We start from the raw sequence: 16514 nt of genomic DNA, 5'->3' as shown, positions 1-16514 counted from the left end.
ACCCACAGTTTTGCAGGAAATCAGCGAGCAGGCCCACCAAGCCTAACAGTCTCGCCTAGCAACCGCCACGTGTCAGTCATCGGGTGTCTGATCCCATCCACAAAAACCCTCGGAACAAACTCTGTCTTCCCCAACGAACCCCTTCTCTTTTGCGCCACCCTTTTGCGCTTTTCGCACTGCCCTTTTACAGCTCGCTCTATCTCTCTCTCTTGCCCATCTTCATTCGCACTCATGATCAATTCTTCCCATCTTTCCAATATCACATGAACAAATGCTGGATCTTTTCGTCCTCACCCACTTCCGCTCCCTAATCTGTTTGCGCAAAAGGAAAAAAAATGAAATTATCTACGTGCTCTGATTTCAGTTCCGATGGAGGATTCGAGAATTAGGATGTGGATTTGTTCTTACTTTACGGCTTACGGTTTCCGGAGTTTCGGTTTTTTGTCTTTTCTTTTCCACTGCTTACATAGATAGATAGAAAAAAACAGATTTGGTAGTGTTTTGCAGAGCGAGCAATTAGGTTTTTGAAAAGGGGAAATTGAAAGTGGCGAAGATGAGTTTGAGTGCTGCGGAGGAAGATTCAGCTTCCGAAATCCATCTCCCAGCCGATATCGATTGGGAGATGCTCGACAAATCCAAGTTCTTCTTCCTCGGAGCTGCTCTGTTTTCCGGCGTTTCAGGGACGCTTTATCCGATCGTCGTGCTGAAGACTCGGCAGCAGGTGATGTTAAGCCACGTCCCCTCTTTCAAATTGGCGTCGTCGATCTTCCGTAACGAAGGATGCCGAGGATTCTACCGCGGCTTCGGCACTTCCCTGATGGGAACCATCCCTGCGCGTGCTCTATACATGGGAGCTCTCGAGGTAACCAAGAGCAATGTCGGAAATGTCGCCGCCACTCAGCTGGGGTTCTCCGAGGCCTCTGCGGCGGCGGTTGCTAATGCTGCTGCAGGGCTGAGTGCTGCCATGGCGGCACAGTTAGTTTGGACGCCAATTGATGTTGTTAGCCAGAGGCTGATGGTACAAGGAGGTGGTGCAGTTGGACTGAACAAGTATAATGGTGGGATTGATGCTTTTCGGAAGATTATCCATGGAGACGGCGTCCGCGGATTGTACCGTGGATTCGGGATCTCTATACTAACTTATGCCCCATCGAACGCCATGTGGTGGGCGTCGTACTCAATCGCGCACAGAGTGATTTGGGACTGTATCGGTTGTTATTGCTGCAAGAAGAATGAGAACGGTAGTGGTAATGGCTATAGGCCGGATGGGAAGGCGGTGGTGGCGGTTCAAGGATTGAGTGCTGCATTGGCTAGTGGGGCTTCGGCGCTGGTGACAATGCCGTTGGACACGATCAAGACGAGGCTACAGGTTTTGGATGGAGAAGGGAATGTTGGTCGATCTCCCACGATCATACAGACCGTGAGGAACTTAGTTAAGGAGGGTGGTTTGAGTGCTTGCTATAGAGGGTTGGGACCAAGATGGGCTTCGATGTCAATGTCAGCGACGACAATGATCACGACCTACGAGTTTCTCAAGCGGCTGTCGACCAAGAATCAAGAATCCTTTGCTCTTAGTTAAGTAAGGGTGTTAAGTTGCAAGAAAGAGGATAGGATGGTGAGGTCAAGAATGGGAAAGGGGTGAAGAAATGTTTAGGTAATTTCAACCCCTGTTTTTACTACTGTAGTTTTATATATCCCGAATATCATCACACCATTGTACATTCTGTATAGATGTAGAAATGCATGTTTTAACTTTCTCTGGCTTTGATTGTGTGCAATCCCAGTCAGTCAATAGGTTATTTCATTTCCATGGCTTTGTCAGCTCTTATCACTTATCTGGTTTGGTATGAAACTTTTAGTTTAGTTTCCAACTGTGCCCTGCCCTATTTTCTTGATTTTGAGTTGAAGTTGGAAGGTTTAGAAATCAAGAAATTTGAAATTATTGTGTTGGGATTTTTAGTTTGATTGATCACTGATGACAGGATTATCTTATCCGATTTCGCCATTTTAGTCTAGTTTATTCCAGATCAAGATCAGGGCCCCATCCCACCCCACCCTACCATGATTGATTATGGTAAATTACAGGCAATCTGGTGTGGTGTGTACCTACCACCTGCAGGAAAAGCTAGTCTTTCGATGCAAACCCCATGCTGGTAATCACGTGGTGATAATCAGAATACCATTACTGTTTCAGACAGATCTTCTTGAGTATTTATTTTGGGGATTCTTTCTTTATATTGCTCAGATCAAGATTCTTGAGGCTTAATATAATCCCTCTTCAGGTTCATACAAGTGGCCGTTCATTATTGCAAAAAAAAAAAAACATGATTTTGAATTGTCTCATTTGAGCATGGTCAGCAAAAGATTTGGCTTATTATCTGAACTAATGTATGAAGAAAGGTTATAGAACAGGAGGATTCAGGTGGTGATGAGCCTTCGTCGTCGATTGGTTGCTGTTATCATGCGGTGGAAGTTGTTTATTCGACTGCTGCTGAAGTGTTTGGGGAAACACGGCTGCCGTAGGTCTCAATTCGGAGGGTGAAGAGTTGCAGCAGGCCCGGATTGGGATGTTGGCGCAGACGATGCAGCCGTCGTCTTCTTTGGCCAGGACATGACGTGGAGCTGAATGCTGTCTCGTCTCTCCATAGCTGAAAACAATGCTTCCTTAATTTCGTTGTTGTCGCAGCAATGGATTAAGCCCTCGGAGTCAACAGTTGAAGGTGTCAAGCTCTTCCCTTGCAGCCTAGAGACGATGAGCAGGTGCTCGCTTCTTTTCGCCTCCTCAAATAAATCGCCCAGCCCTGCGCGCGCCGCTGCTGTGCCTTGTGTTACTGAATTGACGCAGATGAATCCCTGTCATATCCGGACAGTGTTAGCGAAGGATGATTGCGTAAGTTAATGCTATTAAGTTAGTTCCATGCCTCTTCGGTTCTTCTCATGTCTAACCCGAATCTGGATTCTCCGGTTTCAGGAAACAGCTCAAGCAAAATCTCTGCAATGCCGGGGAGAAACCATAGTCGTATACCTTTTTCGATGTTCACGACGGTGTTGCTGTTGCTTTGCTGTCCGCCCCTGATTGTCTCTTTCCCGGCTGTTGCGTGGTTCCTCTCCTTCAAGAAGAACTCGAATCACGAATCTTGGCAGCGCAATGAACGAGGATTCGGAGTTAAAAAAAGAAAAGTGATTTTACCGAGGTGATCATAACTTGTTCGGTCTGGATGTTGATAAAGATTAGAGGAATCCCCGATGACATTGCTGCGGAGAACCACGCCATGGCCCTTCCAGTGATTCGATCAGTACTTGCCTCTCTCGCCCGAGGTAGGAAAAGAATGGAGCTAACGACTGTCGCACGATGATCGGGCAGGTACGTTCCTACCTTATTTTTCCAGTCGTATTTTATCCCCTTTTGTCGAAATCCCCGGAAATCCAAATTGATCACTCTCCTGCTCATCTCTGCGACACGAGCGCGAGGTAAATAGCTGTTCGATATAATATATGTATATCTGGAAATGTTAGAACTAATACTACCTTGTAGATCAAAGCATTCTTTGAAAGTAAGGTCCGCAAGAACGGCGACATGCCGTTCATCCGTCTCGGCTCTAACGGTGAACCGTTTCTGCAGCTTCCCATGTCTATCCGGGACGACGCAGACTCGGAGTTTCACTGTGCCGGGCCCCCGTCTCACCTTAAGCCACGCGTGCTCGGCGACGCGGTTGATTTTCCCCAAGTGCAAGCTGAGTTCGGATCTTGCCTTAGCGGATATGAACGCATCGTCGACATCGTGCTCGGCGACCCCTTCAATGATGTCGCCGGGCAACGGCATGCTCTCGTCCCATTCATCCGCGACGTCTTGCTTCACTTGCTTTACGCAGACTACTGTCACGGAGTGCGACGAAGACGACGACATTTTTTGGTGTAATATCAAGAAGATTGAGGAGTGTTGATTGGATATAAGAGGATAAGGGAGTGAGAGGGGATGTCCGAGCTCGACGATGTTCTCTAAGGATAGTTTCTTTAGGACTCAACGTTGGATCATCTTCCTATGTTTGTTTTGATTTCTTCGATGATTTTTTGATTTACAAACAATGTATTGTCCTTGTCTTGTTTGCTAATTTGTCTTATCTCAAGATTCAATCTTTTTCAGCACCATACTGGATATATTGATTCGGGTCGACAAGAGCAACCATGGAGTATTAACTATAGGTTGTGTTGATTTGATTGCTGGCTAGGTTTAGGGCAATGGATGGTTTTTGTAATAAAGATATGTTTGTTGGTGAATATTAAGTTGGTAATTGCATGTGCAATTTTTCTCTTTCTATTTACTTAATTTTTAAATCCTATTACAAAGATAAGTAATTTAATAAGAATAATAGTATTGCATATTAATTAAAGTCAACAATGAATATACATGTACTGAGATGCTTCCTAACCAATATAAATATAATAATAACTACCCTACATACATTCATATTCATCTTTAACTACCATTAAATATCATTTGCAAAGCCTTATAATTATAGATCAATAATTCAAGTTATGAACAAGAATCAATAAATTAGTGCCATAAACACAAATTAATGATCCACCACTAAATTCCCACTTCACTCTCTCCAACTATATATACACATGTTGTCCTGACTTTCTCATTTCTTTTCTATCAATTTTCTTACCAAAAATTAAAATGGAGAAGATGATCAAAGAGAATCATCACAAGTACAACGCCAAGCCAAGAAAATCCCACCGCAATACGGCGTCGTTTTCGTCGACACTCCTCGACGAGATCTGCCGCTCGATCGACGGCGGAGATTGCGCCAAGGCGTGCGACAACAACGGCCAAGATGGCTCGTCGAATTTTGCGAGGAGGACTTGTTTCGTTGATAAATGGATGATCGAACAAAGCATCAATGCTAACTCGAACAACAACGCCGTAAGAAGAAGATCGTCGATCCTCCCCGATTGGGAAGATTGGATAAACGACACCAATAGCGATTCGATGTTCTTGAGCTCGAAGTCGAATTCGATTTCCTCCGGAAGTACAACTTCCGGAGGAGCACGTACAAGTTCAGACATCGATTTCCCGGGACCTTTAGGTCTCTCGTGTTTCTCGACGAGACCTAAACCCGTTCGAGTAACATGCGAAGAGACGAAAAACAAATCGAGCCTCGATCAAGACGACCATGTCAAGTCTAGAAGATCGACGGCCTTAAAATTCTACGCCGGTTTGAAGAAACTTAAGCAACCGATCTCGCCGGGAGGGAAGCTCACGAGCTTCATCAACTCGATTTTCGCCAATGGTGCGAAAAAAAAGTTCGAAAAACATCAACAACCTCACGATCATTTGCAATCGGAGCCATCGTCAACTTCCTCTTTTTCGAGGTTCTATTCTAACAAGTATCGTCCGAGGGACAAGATCGCGACAAATGGCGATCAACGGACGGTCAGATCCCATCCTTCCGGCGAGCCACGTCGCCATCGGAGCATTCATTATTACAATGAAGAATGTCATAGAAGACCTCCGTTGCCACCGAAGTCCGGCAGCCAGATTCCGAGGAAGAATGAATTTTATGTTCCGAGGAGGATTCGACGCGACGAGGATGATGATGCCGACGTCGACGCCGCGAGCGAATCGAGCTCGGATTTGTTCGAAATTGATCACTTGTCGGTGATCGGCAGCAGCCGGAGATTCAGTGAACAACTTCCGGTGTATGAATCTACATACTTTTTTTAAGTTGTAGTTCTGAAATAGCCGTTGAATTGTAATATTTACTATTCAATGAATAAATAATTTGTATATTTACTTTTCAATGTAGATATTGTTAAATTTTTACAATAGTTAATTAAATTTTGTCAAGTATATTAGTTTCTCTATCTCAAATATTTGTAATATTTTACTCTCTCATTCCTTATTTATCTATCCGTACAGAATTTTACCAAAAAGATTAAAATAATTTTATTAGTATTATGTGATATAAATATAATGACATTTGTGTAATACATCTGTAAGAGTATTTTTAATGTTAGTAAAAGAATATTTATTAAAAAAATAAATATTTTATTATGGAACGAATCAAAATAAAAAAATAATACATTATTAAAGAACAAAAAAAAAAAAACTATCTGTCACAGATATTTTGTAATATTTTAAAATAAAAAATCATTAAATTCAGCTCGACTCTCGTACTGAAAAGAAATATTGCTTTGTATTCTATGCTTAAGTGAATGTTAAATTATCTTTATTTTCTAATTTTGTCTAAAAATAAAATACGAATTATTATTATTATTATTTTGAATGTTGTTCTACCTTTTTTTATGGGCAGTCAGTCGTACAAATGATTGATTGCTCTCTTTATTGAATTAAATGCAATAATTTTGGTGTCATAAAATTAATGTCACGTGTATGGTCAATGCTGCACCGCGCCGTATTCTTATTCAAACAATGGTGTGGCAAGTTTGTTTACTTTACATTTTTCTTTTGGTTTAATTTTTTAAAATAATTATATTAATATGAATATTACACATAAAATATTATATTTGATCATTATTTTACCATATAAAAAAATATATATATATAAGACAAAATAAACTGTAATGTTGTCATATTTATGCTGGCAAAAAAATCGTAGGTTCAATTAGTAAGATAAAAAAGTCATGAAAATTGTAAATTGAAATTAAACACATTTATTTGTCGAAGGATAAGGAAGGATAATTATTTTACAATGAAGTGTGGGTATATTCGTCATTGTGTTTTTGAAGGACTGAAATTTAAATGTAAAAAAGAATAGGAGGACATGATCAATTAAAATAAATCAACTACCCATACTTAAAACTCCGCAGCCAATTATGGGCGCTGCAATTAATTTCTAGTTTTTGTTTTGGTTAATAATAATAATAATAATTGCAAACTTTTCTTCTCATTAATAATACTAAAATAAAAATAAAATAAATACTATGTACTAATGAGAAGGAATCTTTTGGTATGATGTACTTGGGCCGACTATATATATATATATAGCTAAAGAGAATGAATTAATATTATCATTATAATGTTGTCTTTTGATTATTATACTAATTAATTTCAACTAATGAAGCGTAGAAGGTCATTAGGGTGGCTCCCCTTACCTTCCTATCTTTATTTTTATTATTATTATTATTATTATTATTATTATTACTGCGGGGGAAAAAATTATTTTTGGTCCAAATATAATAAAAATTCATCAATTTTGGTCTCAATATATCTAAAACTCATCATTCTTAGTCCAAATATAAAATTTTTATCAATTTTAGTCTCAATATAACCAAAACTCATCATTTTTTATCCCAATATAATCTAATATTTTCTTTTTTGGTCTCACCGTTAACATACCGACGGAAAATGCTGACATGGATTTGCAAGATTGTGCAATTTCTTCAAATATAAATATAAGGTTTGATTTCTTTTTACGTTTGTTGACGGTGAGACCAAAAAAATAAGGTTTAATTATATTATGACAAAAAATGATGAGTTTTTGTTATAGTGGGACTAAAATTGATAAAATTTTTATATTTAGACCAAAATTGATAAGATTTTTATATTGAGACCAAACTTGATGAATTTTGGTTATATTGGGACCAAAAATAATTTTTTCCAAGTCATTTAAAATTTATTTCGCATCTAATCCATGGAATAGTTTTCATCTAAATTTTACTTAAATTGTATTTGTACGTGTGTTGAATCAAAAGCAATAGTAATTCGTCAAACTATATGCATGACACAAAATATTTAAAATTTCCATTGAAATTCAATTTTGTGACAACTCAGAAGTTACAAAACTATTCGTGAATTTTCCCAATATATGATTAGAATGATATTGCAATGTGAACTCACTCCATATATAGATAGGGTCACCCAAGGAACCTATGCCAAAATATTATAAATTTGATAAGTGTGTTCATTTAATAATATTTTTTGTACTATTAAATTTTTATATTTTTAATAAAAATATATTATTGTATATATAATATTATATTTAAATCACTATTTGATTAATAGCTTAAAAGTAGACTTAACTAGTCCACAAAAATATAAACCACTATTACTGTTTGATTTGAGTCAATTTGGACTTTGTTTACACATCAACTTTGTCTTATTCTCTTAAAAAAAAACAATTACATTAAATATATATATATATATACCTTTTACAAAATATCACATTAAATTTTATTTTTTTTGGTATTTTTTTCAAACTTTAAAAAATCTTATCTAAACAGAGCTATAAATAAAATTGGGTCGTCTTTTTGTTCAGCCCAATTTTTGGCATGTTTTTATAATGTTGGGTTTTTTTCTATTTATTTATTAATTTCATATACATGTTGACATAAAGTAATTATAATTGATTAATTATTTTAAAAGTAGCTATCAAAATCATTAGAACAGAATCATGGATTATATTCAATGGATTCACGCAATTGTAACAACAATAATAATAAAGTTTTAAGTATTGATGGTTGAGTAATTTCACTTACTAAAGAAAAAGTTACTTTAGGAAATAGAAAGGGCAAGGCAACGACAAGGGTTTGTTTGGTTCGACTTTGTGTAAATGGTGTCAGTTTTTATACAATATTTTGTAAAAAAAAGAAAAAAAAACTTATATCATATATCACAAGACTTGCTCAAAATTGTTTTATTTTTATCTGTCTTTTAGTAAATATATTTTTTATTATATTTAAAACTATCAAATTTATGTATATATAAAAAAGGCAAAGAACCCTTTGAAATGAATTATTTAAAAAAGGCAAATAATAATTACTTGTTAAAAAACTCCGAGAGATGAGGTGTCACTGATAGACGCTTTTAGCTTGATATGTCCCATAATAGTAACGTCTCTACATGACATCTATCTCATATAGAAACAACTGGGAGAGAAAGATTGGAATAACTTGTCCAGATTTTCTTCCGTCAGTAGCTTCAAAAGATAATTTAATTGTGTATTATTTTTTTAAAACTGACCATGGAACCAAAAATAAAATAAATCCTCCAAAATATTGGGACGGGTCAACTCACGGTTTTGGGCTGAGCCGCACAAATTTATTTTTGGATATTTTTCAAAAGACCTCGTACCAGTAGAGTTCACTTGAAATTTATAAAATGTTCCATTTTTTTTCCCAGCTTCCGATCTGAAATTTGGGGTTGCACCCCCAACACAAAATAGGTATATTGCATATGGTCTTTAAGGGCACCTCTAATTTTGAAATATCAACTTGTCACGTAGCTCTTGTCTTGGTGTGAGTGTGAGATATAATTATAGAATAAAATAAAAAAAATCAAGCAGCTTTGGCCTTTTGCTTCCCAATTCCGAATATCGATCCTTCCTGACCCCAATTTGTCGTCTTCCCATTTGTTGGAATATTATTTTCCTTTTTCTGGCCCTAGTATCTACCGCATTCTTCATGCTTTGATTTGCAGAACATGGAGGTTGAAGTTGGGATTCCATTTCCATGCCTTCAGAGGAACGTATTTTGTTTCAGGTCGTCTTCTCTCGCCTTGCAATCCCTTGGTCAAATCTGCTGTCTATTATACTTTATAATTTGCTGCAGTAAACGACATATTCTAAGCAGTTGAATCAATTTCCGCTTTTAAGATCTTTCTCAGATCCACCCCTTCCACTCTCACTCCCACTCTTATTCACACTCACTGTTTTCTTTAGCAGTTCCTATGGCGGAAATTACGGACACGAGATCTGCATATAAAATTGCTTTCACTCTTTTCGGCGCTAGAATTTTGTGATTTTACAGGTATATATACATACATATATATGTATATATATATAGTGTGTCTGCCATGAATGTAGTAGCTGCAGATTTAGGGATTTTTCTTAAACCCTAGAACGTTCTACGAGCTGATCTGTATGGTTTCGTCGCCTAGGTTTAACCTATGGAAGCAAAATACAAGAGCACCGCGGAAATCAGCATGACGGAGAATCAAAAATCGCCGAGTAACCATGTAGTCGTGCATATTCCAGCCAGCGAAAAGGAAGACGCCTCCAAGGAGCACCACCACAAATTTGCAACCGATTCGCCTCAAAAAGCATCGAATGATTCCACATTCGGTCCTCGCAGCTCTGCCACTCCGCCGGCGACCTGCGCTTCTCCAGAAACTTCAATTCCGAGCTCCAACAAGCCTCCCAAAATCCCCACCGCCTCTGCTCTCACCAAAAGGAAATCACTGTCCCGGTCAGTTTACTCGAAGCCGAAGTCACGATTCGGCGAACAGTCAGTGGAGATTGACGCTAAGATGTTCGACGAAAGTCCATCCCTAGTTGAAGGCCACCCTCTGTCCAGTCGAGGCTCCCCTGTTTCCAAATTGGACACCACTGCTTCGACCATTAGAGAAGTTAACAGAACTGTGTCGATAACTCCGAGAACGCCGCTGATGTCGTCACCCGGAGGCCTCGGCAGAGCCATTGAGGTAGACGAGGGCGAGGAAATCTACAAAAGAGTGAGTAGCCGGAGGAAACTCAAGCACAGGAGGGTGAAAACCAAGGTTCTGGTTGAGTGGCTGCTGTTTCTGTCGATTCTCGGGTGTTTGATCGCAAGCTTAACCGTCGATAGATTGAAAGGAATGAGGCTATGGAGCTTGAAGATTTGGAAATGGTGCGTGCTCGTCTTGGTGACGTTCAGCGGCCTGCTCGTGACGAAATGGCTGGTGCATTTTGCAGTTCTGTTGATTGAGCTGAACTACATGCTGAAGAAGAAGGTCCTGTACTTCGTCTACGGCCTCAAAGGCAGCGTTCGTGTCTTTATTTGGCTGGCAGTGGTTCTCTTTACCAAAGTGTTGCTGCTCCAGGAATCGGTTGAGCGTTCGGAGCTAACCATCCGTGTCTTGAAGTTCATAACATGGACGATCACCTCGCTGCTCATCGGCTCATTCTTGTGGCTCCTGAAAAATTTGCTGCTGAAGATTCTAGCTTCGTCGTTTCATGTGAATACGTTCTTCGATAGGATTCAGGAATCGATCAATCATCAGTACATCCTGTTGACCTTATCTGGCCCTCCTCTGATGGATTCGGCGCAAATGTTGGGGAAGACACATAGCGATGGAAAGCAGTTCAGCTTTGGGATCACGAAGAAAATCAAGGAAGGTAAGGAAAAGGGAAAGGATAAGGAGAAAGAGGTGATCGACATTCACAAACTCCTCCAGATGAAGAGGGGGAAGGTCTCTGCCTGGACGATGAAGATGTTGATTGAAGGAATCACGAACTCGGGGTTCACCACGATCACGAATGTGATAGATGAAAATGCCTATGGCGGAGGTAATGAACAGATGGACAAGGAGATAACGAATGAAGAGGAGGCCATTGCTGCTGCGTATTACATTTTCAGAAATGTTGCACAGCCGGGCTGCAAGTGAGTTAATCGACACATCATTGTTGGTAAAGCCTGTACTTCTTTTTTCTAAAACGTTCTGATCTTTAACTTCTATACACAGCTATATTGATGAATACGATCTAAGAAGGTTCATGATTAGAGAAGAGGTCGAGATTGTATTCCCGATGATTGATGTGGCTGAGACTGGACAGATCGATAGAAAAGCTTTAACCGAATGGGTGGTACGTTGCTTGTTGCTTACTTTGGTAAACAGCTTCGAAAATGGTTTGAACTGAAACATTTGCACTTCGATTGCTTGTCTGTGCAGGTGAAGGTTTACAAGAGCCGGAAAGCGCTAGCCCACGCCCTTACCGATACCAAAACTGCTGTAAAGCAGCTGAACAAGCTTGTTACCGGGATCTTGATCGTTATCATCATAATCATATGGCTTTTAGTAACCGGGATTGCAACAACCAAAGTGCTTGTCTTCCTCTCTTCGCAGATACTTGTAGCTGGTTTCGTGTTCTCGAACACTTGTAAGACTATATTCGAAGCGATCATCTTTGTGTTTGTGATGCATCCATTCGATGTTGGTGATCGCTGCGTCATTGATGGGGTTCAGGCAAGTTTCTGAAGTCGACCATACTTCACTTCATTGCACCTCTTTCGGTATTAAATGAGTTCTCCTACACGTGCTTTGATTCCAGATGATTGTCGAAGAGATGAATATCTTAACGACTGTACTTCTCAAGGCTGACAACGAGAAGGTGTTTTACCCAAATTCGGTGTTGGCTACGAAAGCCATCAGCAATTACTACCGCAGCCCGGACATGGGAGATTCATTCGAGTTCTGCATCGACTTCCGGACACCTATGGAGAAAATAGGTGGGCTGAAGGAGAAAATAAAAAAGTAAGCTGCCTTTGTAGCTCTAGTCGTTAAATTCCATTCAATGAGTCTTATATCAAACTGCATTTCAGGTACTTGGAGAAGAATCCGCACCATTGGCATCCGAATCACAATGTAGTTGTGAAGGAGATTGAGAATATCAACAAGATAAAGATGGCTGTTTTCATCAACCATACAATGAACTTCCAAGACTTCCCGGAGAGGAACAGGCGGCGAACTGAGTTCGTGTTGGAGATGAAGAGGATTTTCGAGGAGCTAAGCATTAGATATGATCTCCTTCCTCAAGAAGTTCATCTCTTTGAGAAATCTGAAACTAGCAAATGAGTATTATGTATCTGGCCAGGTAATATATCATCATATAGTAAGTTCTTGCTCTGTATCCAATTTCTGCATTGGACATGTGTTAGACTTAAGATCATGTTCAAGAAACAATCGAATTTTGGGATCCCAGTAAAATTAAATGAGAAATTTCTATTTCTATCTGCAAATAGACACGTTAGATGACACATTAGCTGCTGCTGTGACTTCTAAATTGCAATTGATATGAGCAGAAGGAGACGAGAGTCTCCATACATTTGCCATTCTAAATCGAAGCTATATATATATATATAATATTTACCAGTTCATGTGGAAGGAGGAGCCTCAACTTGTACTGAAAGGAGTAGATGCTTCCATCTGCAGATTAAATCCATTTCAGCTTCTTGCAGGTAAAAATAAATCAATCAGACCAGAAGAAATGAGAAAAACTACACTCCGCAAACCCGAATAATAAGCGACAGTGGTAGAAGATAATTAGTTATTCACCTCTGCCTCCACGGACTAACCGAAGATGGTTGTCCTGAGTGATACATACCAGATATGGAGGCAGGCCTGACTGATCGAAAACAGGAATTAAAGAAATCCTAACTGGTCCACAAGATCTTGCAAATCCTCGCCTATAACTTGTGTCGATGCCACCAAGTCTTCCACTTCCACGTCCGTTGGCTGATCAGCTACTGCCGAGGCTTCTTCTCCCGTGGGGTCGTCACTGAAGAACTTCTCCCATATACTCTCGATCATAGGATTCAAATTGGCGTCAGGATCGCTTGCAGAGGCCGTGGCCTCTGTTGCGTCGCTGCTAGACGCATCATCGAATGCAGCAGACAGTAGTGTCTCCACCTCCAGGTCTTCGTGATCTTGTCCTGGAAGATACGAAGGCTGAGAGATGGCTGCAGCATCCTCGAGATTCTCTACGCTTGGGCTCATGGTTAGTCGCCGCTTCTGCCCAATTGCGATGTGCTTATCCTTCTGCCCATATTTGTCGACGCACTGCTTGAGGAAGGAAGAACTCCTGAAGGCTTTAGCAAGGAAACTCATGATCTGCTGCTGCTTCCGCTCCGTGCCTTGAATTCGATCCTCCATTGCCATGATTCGCTCTCTCGCCGCCTGCTGCTGCTGTTTGAGCTTGATGACCTCTGCAATCAGCAAATTCCGATCTCGTTTGAGCCTCTCGAGTTCTTCCTCCATTCCGTACTGCCCCAGCTCTACACAGCTGCCTCCACCTTGCTGCTGCTGTTGATTCACGTTGTGGTGCTGGACGACGTTTCGCCGGCGCCGGATATTCTTCAAGAGATGCTTCTGACCTCCTAGAAATCCCTCGTTGGCGAACTCCCATCTGTCGGGATCCACTTTTCTGAAGCCCTGCATTTTCAGCGGTTTAGAACCGAGAGAACATTGCAAATTATTGCTTCTGATGATTACCATAAGAAACAATGGGGCAAAACAATCCAGTCAGTCTCTCTCCATCTCAGGTACCACCATTACTGCAAATTTGAAAGCTTATCAGAACCAATTCATATTTTCTCCTAATTATTATAATCCTAATCTCCTCATTCAGCTGAAGATTTTATTAGGGAAGAAAAAGCCCTAGAATTTGGGCGGGGCGGAAATAGTGACAATTAATGAAGGAGAATTTCAGGATTCGGTTTGGCGGAAGAAGAAATGCAGACTATGGATGCCAAAATCCATGAAATCATAAAGCTGAAGCAGAGAAGTTCATAAAAAATTTTGAAAAATGGAAATGGAGGAACGAGGTCACTTACATACGTATTGAGCTGTCGGATGAAGCTGGAGAAGTTTCTGTGCTTGAAGTATCTAGGAAGCAGAGTGGTGGAGAATGTGTGTGAATCCCACACGATGAAGCTGTTCTTCGCCGCGTTCCACGAAATCACCGAGTCTGTCGCCGGATCCTCCACCATTTCGAACGTTTTGATCAGAAACGGCGGTGGTCCGAGCTCGTGCAACCCCTCCATCGGCTGTGGAGAAGACGACGACGACGACGAAGCACCGCCGGCGCCGGCGCTGGCTGTAGCCCCCACTTCTACCTTCACCGTCACATCTTCCATTCCAGGAAGACGGATCTTCAAATTCCGATCACAAAATGAGAATTCGTAGTCCAAAATCGATGACGATCGCTACTGCTCTGTCCCTTCACTTAAGCTGAGAGGAGAGGAAGAGTGAGAGATAGGAATCTTATTTATATGCATACTCCGATCGACGGGGAAAGTTCCAGAAAGTGCTAGAAAAAGGGCACCATGGATATTTCGGAAAATAATTAGAAGCTCCTGTGCGTCGCGCACCGTAAGCATCTCTACCGTTGATTATTAGGGCAAGAGTGTGGGTCCAACATCGCAACGGTGCAACCCGTCGGGAGCTGAAGTCCCAGGAGCTTCGAGGTGTGACGAGATATTTCCACAGATTTCCAATGGCACTGTCTGCGCTGCAAATGTCGTGTGCTGTGAGGGGACAGCAGGTATGTATATAGCTTCTGCTCAAGATATTTTTTTTTTCCCCAACCGAACAATCTAGAAAGTTCTCAGATCAATTGAATTTCCTTGAGATAATATTCAGATATTTTATGAATTTATTTATAGATTAATTTTCTCTTGAGAGTAGTCGCCCCCATTTCTTTCTATGTTGGCGTATCTATGGACCGATTTTATTTTATTTTATTTTTTAATTTTTAATTACATGCGACTATAAAAAAATATTTGTTGGATAAACTTTTGGAACCAGAATTTTTTAATAAAAAGGGCTAATTTATCAAATTTTGGAAATAATATAATATATTTATTGTTGGTTTATTTTATTGTTCAGATTGTTATATTTTAAAAATTTTACAAAATTACAAAATTAATGTGCAATAACAACTATGTAACATAATATTCATTTTTATATGGTTTCAAATCAATAAAATTCTTTAAACAATTGTGAAATAATTTTGGGTGTGTTTGTTTGAGGGTTTGGATTTTGAATTGGGATTTGAATAGTAAAAATTTTGCATTTGAATAGTTGTATGATGTGATATAAATAGGTGTTGATGTGATGTTTTGAATGTAAAATTGATTTTTAATATAATATAAAAAATGAAAAATAGGTGTTTGATTTGATGTTTTTGGGAGAAAAAATAGGATGAAATAGTGGAAATCCAAACAAATCCCTCAAACAAACACACCCATTGAAGATTCTTTACTATTTCTTCCTATAAAGAAAATAAATCAAACTTTTTCTAAAATTTTTTATGTTATAATAAAAAATAATTTTACATTCAAAATATTAAATTAATACTTATTTCTATCAAATTTCAAATAATTATTCAAAACCTAAATATATTCCTACATAAATTTTTAGCATTGTTTTGATTTATTTTAGTTATTTTTTTGTATATTATATATTATTAAAAGGACAGAAAAGTGAAAGTGTATTTTTGTATGTATATACACACACAAAGGGTGAGAGGGGCTGTTTCAGCCCCCTTTACATTATGCTGCGGCCATTCCTGATCGAACCCAATATCCTTCAAACTAGTCGTAAGTTACACTAGGCGAACCATGTGTGACAGTTGACTTGAAATTCTATAGCGTGTGAATGTAACATAACTAGTATTCAAAGGGAAAGAGATTTGGCATTGGAGAAGCAAAAAAAACGATCTAGAAGAACCGTGAATTCAACATAAAATCAAACTCTAATTCATCCCCTAGAAACACTACCCAAAAGAATTGGACTTGCCTACAAATTCTATAGTAGCACCTTACCGGAAAATCACACGTTCATACATCCGAAAAAAGCTATTGAGGGAGAGAAATGTATAGCAATGGAATGAATGACTCTCGATGTTTAGATATAGAATTGTTTGGGATATTATATTTAATAGCGGGGCACAACACAACAAGTATACGTACAAACAACCCCAAAGAAGATCCAATGTGGTTCAAACCATTGCTGC

The 16514-nt window shown here is 39.4% G+C and overlaps 5 protein-coding genes across 13 annotated transcripts; 3 read left to right on the top strand and 2 right to left on the bottom strand.

Moving 5' to 3' along the window:
* The first annotated feature begins 117 nt into the window (after positions 1-117).
* Positions 118-2782, top strand: LOC127243345 (uncharacterized). 3 transcript variants are annotated; one of them, XM_051263317.1, is made up of 3 exons: positions 118-1654; positions 2086-2153; positions 2246-2782. In XM_051263317.1, the coding sequence occupies exon 1, from the start codon at positions 554-556 to the stop codon at positions 1577-1579; it is 1026 nt and encodes a 341-aa protein (XP_051119274.1). In that variant the 5' UTR covers positions 118-553; the 3' UTR covers positions 1580-1654; positions 2086-2153; positions 2246-2782. The 3 variants fall into 3 exon arrangements, with proteins under 3 accessions (XP_051119274.1, XP_051119272.1, XP_051119273.1); XM_051263315.1 differs by having other exon boundaries at positions 2086-2782; XM_051263316.1 differs by having other exon boundaries at positions 2012-2782.
* On the bottom strand, positions 2527-3907 carry LOC127243557 (uncharacterized). Its single transcript, XM_051263644.1, has 4 exons — positions 3529-3907; positions 3191-3453; positions 2922-3110; positions 2527-2853 (listed from the first exon to the last, which is right to left on the bottom strand). The coding sequence occupies exons 1-4, from the start codon at positions 3905-3907 to the stop codon at positions 2527-2529; spliced, it is 1158 nt and encodes a 385-aa protein (XP_051119601.1).
* A 768-nt stretch (positions 3908-4675) lies between these two features.
* LOC127243539 (protein BIG GRAIN 1-like A) lies at positions 4676-5728 on the top strand. The gene has a single exon (XM_051263624.1). The coding sequence runs from the start codon at positions 4682-4684 to the stop codon at positions 5726-5728; it is 1047 nt and encodes a 348-aa protein (XP_051119581.1). The 5' UTR covers positions 4676-4681.
* Positions 5729-9282: 3554 nt separating this feature from the next.
* On the top strand, positions 9283-13095 carry LOC127243277 (mechanosensitive ion channel protein 10-like). Of its 5 annotated transcripts, none has more exons than XM_051263217.1 (7): positions 9283-9771; positions 9902-11382; positions 11465-11585; positions 11672-11965; positions 12051-12253; positions 12322-12593; positions 12958-13095. In XM_051263217.1, exons 2-6 carry the CDS (start codon positions 9911-9913, stop codon positions 12572-12574), a joined length of 2343 nt encoding a protein of 780 aa, XP_051119174.1. In that variant the 5' UTR covers positions 9283-9771; positions 9902-9910; the 3' UTR covers positions 12575-12593; positions 12958-13095. The 5 variants fall into 5 exon arrangements, with proteins under 5 accessions (XP_051119174.1, XP_051119173.1, XP_051119170.1 ...); XM_051263216.1 differs by having other exon boundaries at positions 12948-13067; XM_051263213.1 differs by having other exon boundaries at positions 12873-13014.
* On the bottom strand, positions 11630-14634 carry LOC127243278 (heat shock factor protein HSF30). 3 transcript variants are annotated; one of them, XM_051263219.1, is made up of 4 exons: positions 14332-14634; positions 12870-13930; positions 12344-12557; positions 11630-12233 (listed from the first exon to the last, which is right to left on the bottom strand). In XM_051263219.1, exons 1-2 carry the CDS (start codon positions 14632-14634, stop codon positions 13142-13144), a joined length of 1092 nt encoding a protein of 363 aa, XP_051119176.1. In that variant the 3' UTR covers positions 11630-12233; positions 12344-12557; positions 12870-13141. The 3 variants fall into 3 exon arrangements, with proteins under 3 accessions (XP_051119176.1, XP_051119177.1, XP_051119175.1); XM_051263220.1 differs by having other exon boundaries at positions 11630-12557; positions 12870-12925; positions 13055-13930; XM_051263218.1 differs by having other exon boundaries at positions 11630-12557.
* Between the last annotated feature and the right edge of the window lie 1880 nt (positions 14635-16514).

This window comes from Andrographis paniculata, unplaced genomic scaffold (genome assembly GCF_009805555.1).
Source record: "Andrographis paniculata isolate CXL003 unplaced genomic scaffold, ASM980555v1 Contig95END, whole genome shotgun sequence".
Taxonomy (NCBI): Eukaryota; Viridiplantae; Streptophyta; class Magnoliopsida; order Lamiales; family Acanthaceae; genus Andrographis; species Andrographis paniculata.
The sequence above is the reverse complement of the archived record's forward strand: the minus strand, read 5'-3'. Positions and strand labels throughout refer to the sequence as shown.

Excerpts from the sequence above, each read along its gene's own strand:
- LOC127243345 (XM_051263317.1), top strand. The coding sequence starts at position 554 with ATGAGTTTGAGTGCTGCGGAGGAAGATTCAGCTTCCGAAATCCATCTC.
- LOC127243557 (XM_051263644.1), bottom strand. The coding sequence starts at position 3,907 with ATGTCGTCGTCTTCGTCGCACTCCGTGACAGTAGTCTGCGTAAAGCAA. Across the intron at positions 3,454-3,528 it reads AGAATGCTTTGATCTACAAG|AGATGAGCAGGAGAGTGATC; the intron begins GTAGTATTAGTT and ends CTCGTGTCGCAG. Across the intron at positions 3,111-3,190 it reads AACAAGTTATGATCACCTCG|GAGAGGAACCACGCAACAGC; the intron begins GTAAAATCACTT and ends TTCTTCTTGAAG.
- LOC127243539 (XM_051263624.1), top strand. The coding sequence starts at position 4,682 with ATGGAGAAGATGATCAAAGAGAATCATCACAAGTACAACGCCAAGCCA.
- LOC127243277 (XM_051263217.1), top strand. The coding sequence starts at position 9,911 with ATGGAAGCAAAATACAAGAGCACCGCGGAAATCAGCATGACGGAGAAT. Across the intron at positions 11,383-11,464 it reads GTTGCACAGCCGGGCTGCAA|CTATATTGATGAATACGATC; the intron begins GTGAGTTAATCG and ends TTCTATACACAG. Across the intron at positions 11,586-11,671 it reads AAGCTTTAACCGAATGGGTG|GTGAAGGTTTACAAGAGCCG; the intron begins GTACGTTGCTTG and ends TTGTCTGTGCAG.
- LOC127243278 (XM_051263218.1), bottom strand. The coding sequence starts at position 14,634 with ATGGAAGATGTGACGGTGAAGGTAGAAGTGGGGGCTACAGCCAGCGCC. Across the intron at positions 13,931-14,331 it reads TCCGACAGCTCAATACGTAT|GGCTTCAGAAAAGTGGATCC; the intron begins GTAAGTGACCTC and ends CTGAAAATGCAG.